At 39.3% G+C, this 11,014-nt stretch overlaps 1 protein-coding gene across 1 annotated transcript; it reads right to left on the bottom strand.

Annotated features, from left to right (window-relative positions):
- Window positions 1-3,427: 3,427 nt before the first annotated feature.
- Window positions 3,428-9,858, bottom strand: LOC140305094 (uncharacterized). Its single transcript, XM_072383859.1, has 4 exons — window positions 9,565-9,858; window positions 7,159-7,300; window positions 6,823-6,952; window positions 3,428-3,919 (listed from the first exon to the last, which is right to left on the bottom strand). The coding sequence occupies exons 2-4, from the start codon at window positions 7,277-7,279 to the stop codon at window positions 3,607-3,609; spliced, it is 564 nt and encodes a 187-aa protein (XP_072239960.1). The 5' UTR covers window positions 7,280-7,300; window positions 9,565-9,858; the 3' UTR covers window positions 3,428-3,606.
- Window positions 9,859-11,014: the final 1,156 nt, after the last annotated feature.

The following is an 11,014-nucleotide window of genomic DNA, read 5'->3' as shown; positions in this document are numbered from 1 at the left end:
ATCCATTTTGAAGAAGACTTGATGCACATATGGACACAGAAACAACTTTATCGCATTAGACCTGACAAAGATTCACCTGTTTTTTCTGCTCTGGGTTGGCAAACAAACTCATGTGACAGACCAAATGTCTTCCCAAATGTCTTCCCAGACATAACATCCCAAATATTCCCAGAAATTAAAATAACTTATTTCCCTGATATTCACTGCAGGTATTGATGTTGTCCTCAACTTGAGAGCTGTAGTTTCTTGATGGAACAACTACTTCTTCTCTTGAGTTACAACCACGAGCAACATGACCTATACTGCCACCTTCTGGTGACATCAAACGGCCGAGCTGATTGGTTTTCAAGCTTGTCATGTACATACAGTGATTTGTCTCTGAATCTTTTAGCATTCTTTTTTTGTAAATTCGTTTATGAAATTGGAACTTACACATCTTTGCTTCTGGGGAACTCATCCCTTGTGTTATGCTGTTTCTATAGACAACTATTCTTGTAACCTATTGCTGATTACCCATTTGAGTCAGAGGCATCAAATTTAAAAAGAGTATATATTTTCTTTTCAGTAAACATCAGCATTTCTCAGTTTAAGTATGTGTTGCCATTGCATCATTTTCAGTTAAGTGCAGGGTTTAAATGATTTTCTGTCTTCTAACAGGCAGCGTTCTCATCATATAACAACTCTACAACACTGGACAAAGGTGTTTATATACCAATGGAGGAGGTTTTGAGAGAAAAAAAAATTATGAGAGATGTATTGAGAGAAAGGGGAAGTGATGCAAACTGAACCAAGCAGCACAGATCAAAGCCCCCAAAACCTTGCTCCCCCTCACACCTCTATCTGTGAAAGTGCTGTCCAGCAACAGGAGTTATTTAAAGAAACCAGCAGGTTTGAAAAAGTACCAGTGTCTCATGTACAGATTTGGTGGGAGAGTTCTTAACATCTGCAGTCCTAGATGCTGACACAAAACACAATGAGGTGGTAGAAATAATCGTTTGATTATTGAGGTGATTTGAACTTTCCTGCTCTTTTTTTATTTTAAAGGAAACAAAGAAAGCAATGTTTATTCTGTTTAATTGTACAGTCCCTACACCAACCCAACAACCTCAGGATGCATTGCAACACATGTAACTACTTCTTGACAATTAACTGTTACCTAGCAACTGGCTCCTTTTCCTGAGATGGGAGGGAAGGAGGAGTAAAAGAAAGAGAGACAGGGAGAGAGATTTATACTGTATTCCCACAGCATCTTAACTGGATTGGATGCAACAATGCATTGACAATACAGTACCAAAATGGAAAGTACAGCCTGAGCTTAACGCCCACACAGAGAGGCAAAGAGAGGAGAGAGAAAGGGAAAGAAGGAGAGAAAAGAGAGGAGGAGGAAGAGGGGTGTGGTTGTTTGATGTACAGATTACAGTATGGGAAAAAGTGGGTGAAAGCCACGGAAACAGTGGAGAAACAAAAGAGGCATTAGGCTGCCACTGCAGGTTGAACATGAGATAAAGGAGGCACATTCCACCCAGCAGTACGTGGTGAGGGTGACAAGTTGTAGAAGAGGAGGAGGAAGAGACTGGTTGCTGTAGAAACACTTGGCAAAGTTTTAATGAAGGCGTAAAGTTCGATGTCTGTGCCCACAACACATACACACACACAGACACGCGCTATCACCAAAAAACAGTGGGCTATAATTATGTTAGCAGATAATAGGCACCCCCTGCTGGGCCAACAAGGACCGCTCCTGACTTCAGCTGAGCAAAAACAAAAGATCAGGCTTCCATGTATTAGTATAATGTCAAATCTGATTACAGGAGCAAGTGAGCACTGACACCCTGTGGCAAAAACAAGGCATCCTCTATTTGTTGATGTGCAGGTAGATGGAGGGCTGTCTTCCTCTGTAATGGTTCCAAATATTTTTATGGCAGCTTTCCAACATACTGACCCAACATATACGTCTGTGAAAGGAGGTTTTCAATCATGGTTATTAGAGAGGTCAGAGGCTTTATTGTGATTTAACGTGAAGTCCTAAATATTAATGTGAACGTGAATATCAGAACAAGCATTTTGGATTACTTTGCCACATGAGATATCTTCACTGGTGTAAGCAGGTAAGGACTTCCTTTTTTCCAGGAAGTACAATGTTGCCATGGATACAATTAGTGAGACTGCGCCACGCAACATATGCCCCATCTTTGAGCCTGTAATTGTTTTCACTTTGGAAAATTATATAAGCTGATGTAGATTCAGAAGTTACTTTTTTTTTCTTTGTGCCATTGCCAGTTCTGATTGGTGAGACAATTAAATTCTTAAGAAATCTGACAAACCAAACAAATTCTGATGCTTTTCTGTTCAGTTTTCTACTCAGAACAATGCCGCTCTGAAATGTAACCTTTGATTGGATTAATTCAGACAGCTGAGTTATCATAGTAATTCATACCACTTCCCTGAGGACCTCTTCATGGTCTGTTACATATGTGGGAAAAAATGTGACCTTACCCTTCAAAGACAGAGTTAAGGAAATGGTGTTGATAGGTGCGACTGGAACATAAGGTGTGAATTTAATGAGCACTGTCAGCCTGCAGATTATCACTCTATGGTCATTCACCCTTCATGACACTCAAACCCCATCCCATATTAATATTTGCACATTGTAATGTGTCTTTACATTTTTCTGCTTTGGCAAAAAAAAAAAAAAAGAAGCTGTAATACAGCTGTCAATAGCTGTAATGTTGCATTGCTGGGAGGTGAACACTTTTTAAAAGAGGAACATAATACTTGCTGGGATATTGATTTCATCCCTGTTTGTCCCACTATGTGGAGTTAGGCTTCTGTCCGCTCAGTGATCAATAGTAACGTGTCTAATTGTAGTAGGAAAAACTGACACAGATATGTCACATCAAAGTATTTGCCATGTGTGAAGTTTAATTTAAATTTTTTTTAAGTGCATCATGAGAATACACCAATTACCCCAAGACACTGTGTATCATTTCCTGGATTTGTGTCTGTTGAATACAGCTTCCAACAAATTACAAATTAGAATTTTTATTGCATTTTAGAAAACTTTTCAAACTTTTCAGGAAAAGGGGTTTGTCACCTGCTTCTTTGTCCTCAAAGCTTCTGTGCTCAAATTGTATTTTGAATACATGAATCATTTGATCTGAGGAAAATCACATATTTTTCAACGAGAAATCATCTGTGAAGTCGTGCTTGGTGCTCCTGGAACGTGATGTGTATTAAAGTTTCTCAAACAACAATTTAACAGCTGATCCTTGAAGCTCTGAAACAACACAAATTTAATAATGTGGTTCCAACCTTAAGGCTTGAAATGACCAAAGGAACTGACTGAAGTAGGAATACACATAGATGGGGTTAAAGAAGGAGGAAGTGTAATGACTTCAATCTGAAATGAACAGTTCCAACAATGAAATACTGAGAAAAGGGGAGTTTAATAAAGAAGACATCTTATTTTTAGGACTAATACACATCATAAGGCATCATTCATTATCCCAGGGTATTCAATGCATATTATTTCCTAAACAGAAACACTAGCCTATTTAATATAACTTTCTCTTAATTTCCCTTCTCCCCACTCGATCTATTTCTTCCTCACTCCCCCTGAACTTGCTTCCCTCCCTTGTTCTTAAGGATTCTCACCAGTCTCCTCCTGACCACCCGGCTGCCACTGGGCGTGCTTGCCCTCACTCTGCTCCTAGGGTCATACCGGGCAGCACGCACCACCTCCCCTTTAAGGCTCTTTGCCTTGCTGCCTCCCGCCTCTTCCATGTCTTCCTCACGGTAGCCGTGGCGACGGAGGAACGGTTCCAGCGTTGCTAGGCGATGAGAGAGCTCGGTGATGCGGTGGTGCAGAAGGGAGACTTCTCTGAAGAGGTCGTTGACGGACTCGGACAGAGGGCGAACCCTGCAGGAGGACCAGAGGAGGCTCAGCTTCATGTGTCGAAACATTTCGACTGTCTCTCATCAGACCACTCACATGATACGTGATGAATTCGGGTCTATCAGACGTGTCAAAGCTAAACATGAATCAGATGGGCAGCTTATTAATATGTCACATTGTCTTGCAATTGTTGTCTCCTCTGTATCAACAGCTTTCTTCAAAATAATTTTTGTTTTCTTACTCAAAATCTTCTGCTTTTTGTTCCTTTTATATCTAGTTCTTAAGTCTCTTATTTCTTTTAAAGCATTTCTCTTCAGCAGAAAACCATGTGCACTAACTTACTAGTTTGCCAATTAATCTATCTTTGTGTGGTATAAATAAACAGCTGATGAGGAGCATTTTAAGCCAGAGAGATTGGGATCTATTTATAGCCTGTACATGATGACATTTAAAGACAGACACCAACAGTTTACCATATTAGGAAATGGTTTAAGATTAGATTCAGGTTAAGATATGTGCTAACGTAATACAGTCAGAGGAGGAACTTTTAAATTTGCCTTCACTAAATTACTATGTAATGGTGACTGCCTCTATGAGTTTTGGTGCTATTTTTGTTGGAAAGTTGCTTGACTAGAAATGGGGACAGAGAGAGGGGATGACATACAGCTGGGGGCATAAGCTGGGACTTAAACCCGGCGTGGCCATGTTGAGGAGCTTCAGACTTTGTATATGGGGCACCTGCGCAACCAGTTGAGTTAACTGGTGGCCCACTTCTGGCACTACTTTACATAAATCCCCTTTCCTCTGACAATTTGAGTTATAGAGTAAAATAGCAAAAACAACTAAACAAATGTTGAAACAGAAAAACGTTGCTGTTTGCAAAATGCTGCTACAGAGACATGTTGCATCACCACTTCTTTTAACCACACTCTGTCAATACTTGGGAACAGGGAAGACCAGTTGCTGTAGTAACAAAGGTTTTATTTTCTAGCTCGATAGAGGATTTCAGCTCCGCAACAGTTTGTGGTCTCCTTTGCTGTATTTTTCATCACAAAAAGCATCAGATGCTGGAAACTTTTACTGTTGTAATGTGGTAAAAGAATGTGGTTAGACATTGTCTTGCTGAATATGCAAGGCATTCCCTGTAGGAGACATTGTCTGAATAGGAGCATGTTTCTCCAAAACTTGGACATATCATTCTGCATGTTGCCTTCGTAGATACACAGCAGGTTGTTGTTGCTCTGTTTTTAAAACAACTTCCATCATCTTTAAAATGAGCATGTCATTTTATGTGTTTTCGTTTACTTTTCATGAAATATCAGGTTTAAAATCATTATATTCTGTTTTTATATACAACTTTCCATCTTCTGTGAAACAAGGGTTGTAGATCCACACACTTCTATGTGTCAGGCTTCATCATTTAATTGCAGTTTTATGGACTTATTTTTATGCTTGGGAATGCAATTCTGTTAGAAAATACAAAAAGCCCTTTATTTACACCTTAATTTCAGGCATGTTGAAAAAATAGACAACACACTGTCATCTCAACTCCTCAAAAATGTTTGATCAAGAGTACAGCCCTTTTTTTTAAATAGATTTCCAATGCAGAGGGAGATGCTCTAAAGCTGAATACTGCTCGTTGTTTTTCTGCGGCACTGGAGGCTCCAATGGTCAGCCCTGACAGGAATGTGTCTGGTTTACAAGTCCCGTCCCCTGAGTTAAACATAAAATGTGCTGAACATGTGTCCTATTAAAATGCAGTACTTCGAAAGTCCTGCTAGATGGCACAAAAGAAATACAGATTTTGTCTTCATCAGCTCGAATTCATCATTTTTCTGTTAGACTGTTTCACGTTTTTCTCGTAAGAACGGGTTGTCGTATCGCAGTCCATAGTTGTAAATTGTGAGTACTTTTACATATTCCAAGACTTTTGTTTTCTGTTGGGCAGCCTTCAAATGGCATGGCAGGAGTTGCAGTGCGTAGAAACAAATATGTGTAAGTCTTAACCCTTTAATCACCTGCTCTACCATTTGATAGAGCACATTTTTCACCGACTTTACTCTGTCTTATCAATTAATGGATTAGTGGAAGTGAACCTACCTAAACCATCTCAGAAACTTGGATTAGGTATGTAATGCAAAAAGAAAGCATCTGTTACGACCTTATTTTTTCAAAATTCCATACTTTTATCATAAAGTGTCCCCACAACCATTTGTGAAAAAGGCATTAATTCTGATTATTATTGCTTCGAGGAAATGAAAAAATGCAAAGAAACAGTTATTTAGGCATATAAGTAGTAACATGAAGATCTAACCATTCATATTTAGTCTGATACTAACCATGTATTTTTAACAACTAAATGATTGCAAATATTTGCAGGTGAGAGCACAAGATAAGTTTAAGGTGTCATGAGTGGGTAAGCAGTAGAAAAGTGTGATGACCACTAAAAATATGCAGGATGAGTCTCAAACAAGGGAACTTGAATGAAGATATTCACTGTCGCATATGCCACTGGATTAGCACCCTCTGCCACCCTCAGCCTGTGTGTGTTTGTAGCCAAGTGAATGCTAGCAACACATATGGAGATGTAATGCGTCGATGTGCTGACTAAACTGAAATTGAAGCTGTATCTCTGTAACAGTCAGACAACAGAAAAAGTAGTAAATGTAAAATTTTGAGTGTTTATTGTGAAAATGCAAAGTTTTATCCGGTTGACCGGTTGTCCGCTTTTTTACATTATGGCACAAGATTAGGTTGGAACTATAAGTACTGGGTCATAGGTGTATGGTTTGTAAATTGAAATATAGACGAACATTTGGGTAATGGCTGACAGAGGAGACATTGTAAAAGGCAAATAAGAACTACTTATTTTCTAAAAAGTAAGAAGACATAAGTAAGACACCTTCTTCATGGGTGATATAAGTTACCTGGAGTAGTCGGGCAGCAGCGTGCTGGGCTGAGAGTGCAGCAAAGTCTTGATCTCACTGAAGATGCGTTTTCCCCAGGTGTCTAAAACTCTGGTCACACTGCGCACTGTAGCCACGTTCACACTGTCAGCTGAAACCAGAGCATGACACCATAAGCCTGAGGGAATCATGAGGTGTCCTCATTTTTCTCTGCACCAAGTAGTTGAAACTCATCTGTGCAGTTTTCTGCATTTCATTCAGCTGCTACAGTTCACAGGTTCAAACACTCAGTGATTTACAGGCCCCGTATCTTTGGACCATACGGCTAAGATCAAACACCGGCTGGCAAATTTATACCTCCCTCTCTGTAGTTCCAGTACCCATAATCCAGTTCATTCTCCTCGCTGGCTGCACGGGCCCCTGTTGCCATGGCAACCACCATCAGCTCCAACAACAGATACAGATATAGAGGGGCCATGAAGAGCAGATAGACACTTTCCTTATAAAAGAAGAACAAAAAGAAGAAAAGAAAACTTAATGTGTGCTCTGTTGAAAATGAACAGATAAAATCTATTTTTTATGAATACAGAAGGCAAATTAAAAAGGATAAAGAACAAATAAGAGAGAATACAAACACAAATATCATGTGCACAAGTGTAAAGTAGTGATAAAATACACAACTGTGGGATATGTATTTAGATTTCCTGAATGATGCTACTGCATTTCAAATATTTTATGTGGAAACACTGTATCTTCACTCTCCTGCATGTGTCTAAACCAAATGCCAAGCAGGGCATAATCACCATGGTAACTTCATCTAATCATGTCCAAAGCGTGGCTGTAAGCACTCATGGGAAAAGTTCATTTTTGAACAACATCAGCAGCCAAGATAGGTGTGGCTGTCAAGCTGTTTGATGCATTGTAGTGTCACAATCCATAATTATAAAGTGCAATATGTAGATGTACATTAATTCTAACACTAACACAAGTACTCTTAACGCCATAACCCAAACCATTCACTTGTGAGAACACTGGAAAAACAAATCACAATTGAAAGGGAAGTACAGAAGTACAATGACTGGGGGGAAAATTATGCAGGATAACTTTTGAACATGAGATCTCAATCATGAAGGTGTTCAGAGTGTCACAAAGGTCCATGGATGGTCACCATTCACTCCTTTTAAGTGTGTCTTGCCAACTCAGCACTAACAAGACATGGAAACTGGACAACATCACGTAGGAACACATAGGGAGCATTGACGTTCTGACCCACTGAGGAATCAAAACTTAAGTTGTATTTATGTAGGAAACAGAGTAAGACATTAGACAATAATGTTTTCTGTTTTGAAGGGAAGGCCGATGACCATGTTCTTCACGGTGTCCTCTGGGAGGTGCTTCAGGAGTATGAAGTATTGGGATTGAACAGGTTATTTGGCCTTCTTACAACCAGAGTGAAAGCTTGGTTTGCATTGCCAGTAGTTAGTCAGACTAGTAAGGGTCAGTTAGTCAGAATAGAGTTACTCTTCCACAATGAAGTTCACCAGTTGAGGTTATTTGAGTATCTAGCTAAGATGCCTTTTAGATGCCTCCCAGGACAAATGTTTTGGACATGTACCATGACTTTGGGTTAGACAGAGGACTGGGATATTGCCCCCGTGAACCAGTACTGCACGAGTGGCAGATGTAGCTAACTCCACATCCGCTGCTTGGATGAATAGATTGAATGCAAAGGGTGCTGAATGATGATTTGGACCATCTGTGACATAAAATAAGGATTAAAAAAAAATGTGATGTTACTTCCTGTTTGGCAGCTTCACCACTAATATCAATAGCTGCAAGTGAGCAATGCCTTAAGTTTTGATCATCTGTGCCCATTTTGGTAAGAACCTCGCAGAGTAGTAGTAGTTGATGTAATGCTTTGAGCACACCTTGGGCCAGCAGTATCTCATGTTTTGGTTTCAAACGTTAAATGTTCAAACTCATCTCAAACTTTGATAGTGCTTGTGATGCAGGCGTGAAAGTTTGTGGAAGCAATCTGGGGACTCAAGCTGTTTTCCAGATTTCACAACTTTTTGCTCCACATTTGAAGGGACTGCTATAAATGGCAAAGAGAAAGCGATGATGGAGAATAAATGGAAACACTTAAGGTGCCTCACACAGTTTTGCTGCTTGGCCCCAATAGAGACACAGATTACAGCACACCTACACTTGTTAATTGTGCTAGCTGTGTGAAAACAATTAAATAACGAGAATAAAGCAATGTTCCTCCAAGAGCTGGATGCCTGTGTCTTTTCTGAGAGGAGAATGACCTCAGCAGTACAGTCTGGCAAAGTAAAGCAGGGTTTCAAACTTCTTTTCTTTTCTTTGCTTTCCTCTGTCCACGTCTCACAGTGAAAAACACTGGTGCAGGCAAGCGACCCAGGAAAAGAGGACAACTAAAGCAAAAACAAAATGGATTAGATCCATATGACAAAGTCTGTGACTCCACACTGGACAGTAATGAGCCAATGACTCATTGTTTTGATCAGAATTGTTTTCATGGGATTTGGAAGCCGATTAAAGGCACAGTGAATCGGTCATGTCATAACCTCATGCAGCTTGTTTGAATTCCCCTAACACACATGGACACAAACCAGTCACTCTCCATTAACTGTGATCATATTCTGTGATCTCAAATTAGATTTTAAGCTTTTCAAACTTACGTTGCGGTTGTAGAAATCTGACTGGCTGGACACTGCTTTGGAAAAATGGACAAATACTCACAATCTGAAGTGATGATGAGAGTTCAAGATTTAGCAGAAAGTCCCTCTCTCCAGTCTGTCAGTGACACGGTCCTCTCTACTTATGTTTTCTCTAACGCTCTGTGCTACCTCGGCTCACAGCTGTGGTATGAGGACAGTGCTGCTGGTCCAGTTCTGAGCCCCTTTGAAGAAAGTCTTAATTTGTGGAGGTTCGAGAGTTGTGGTATCTTAACACCTCAATACACGCCCACCTCCCACTCTCCCTCTCTCACGCACATGCACTCTACAATCCAGCTACTGCCAGATGTGTGACACATCCTCTTCTTTCAGATAAGTCTTCTGATTTACCTTGTGTTGGTCTCTCCTTATATTCGTGGTCTCCTTTGAGGTACATGTATGTCAGAGGCTGTAATCTTGCACTGCTGCAGGATCGAGTTTTTGAATTTTTGTGCTATGCATTCCTCAAAACTTCTGTAAAAAATCTGATCCTTTGAATCTGTCTCTGCTTCCCTAAGTCAAGAAGGAACTGCTGATGGTATATACTGTGAGCACTTTTGTTCGGTATGTCTGATTTATGCTCTTTCAATATTGATCTCTGCGTTTTCTTGGTGAATTTCTGGGAAGACATTTCCTAAGTATGCTATTTGGCCACAGAATAGCAAGTAGTTTGCTCCTCCACCAGAGACATTGAAATCTCCATATGTCAGTCATCATTTTTCAAAAACATGTAAAACATCCACTGGTGATGGATGACATTCAGAACCTTTATTTACTGTGGGTGAAAGCAATACCCCACAATCACAAACTTAATTACTTAAAGTAAAAAGTACTTTAAGTGCATGTGCCTGAAGTATGCAGCTGCTGACAACAACATGTTACCTATATAGCATTTTCTAGATTTCTTTACACCTACATTAAAGTTTAAGTTCTTATACTTTTCAGCTTTACATTAGAGATTCAAATGATCAGAGAAATTACCATAAATTTGACTCTTTAGCAGGATATAAAGCTTTTAAAATCAGTATCATTTTTAACTGGTGCTGCATTAACATAGGTCTATAACCTAATCCATCAATAATTATAGTATAATGTAAACTAAGTTCTAGAAATGCATTGATTGTGAAATTATGGTCCAACAATGATACAAATGTCAAACACAGTAATTTGTCTGATGGCTGGTAGCTGATACAGATAGTTTCTGCCATTTATTTTCCTTTCATTGTCAGGGAAAAATTAAATAAGCTTTTTTTTTTTTAACTGAACAGTTTGTAGGTATTTCAGTCCTTCAGTACACTGTTTCTTATTGAGCACAGATTCTATCACATAAACTTAATTACAACTTTTCATGTTAAAAGATAGTTTGTATATATATGTTTGTATATATATATATATATATATATATATGTACAAAATTAAATGTGAGTACATTTAGTCAGGTTCAGAGCAAAGTCAATGCAATAAAATCAGTGCAC

Source organism: Leuresthes tenuis, unplaced genomic scaffold (genome assembly GCF_036924035.1).
Source record: "Leuresthes tenuis unplaced genomic scaffold, fLeuTen1.0.hap1 SCAF_4, whole genome shotgun sequence".
In the NCBI taxonomy this organism is placed as follows: domain Eukaryota; kingdom Metazoa; phylum Chordata; class Actinopteri; order Atheriniformes; family Atherinopsidae; genus Leuresthes; species Leuresthes tenuis.
The sequence above is the reverse complement of the archived record's forward strand: the minus strand, read 5'-3'. Positions and strand labels throughout refer to the sequence as shown.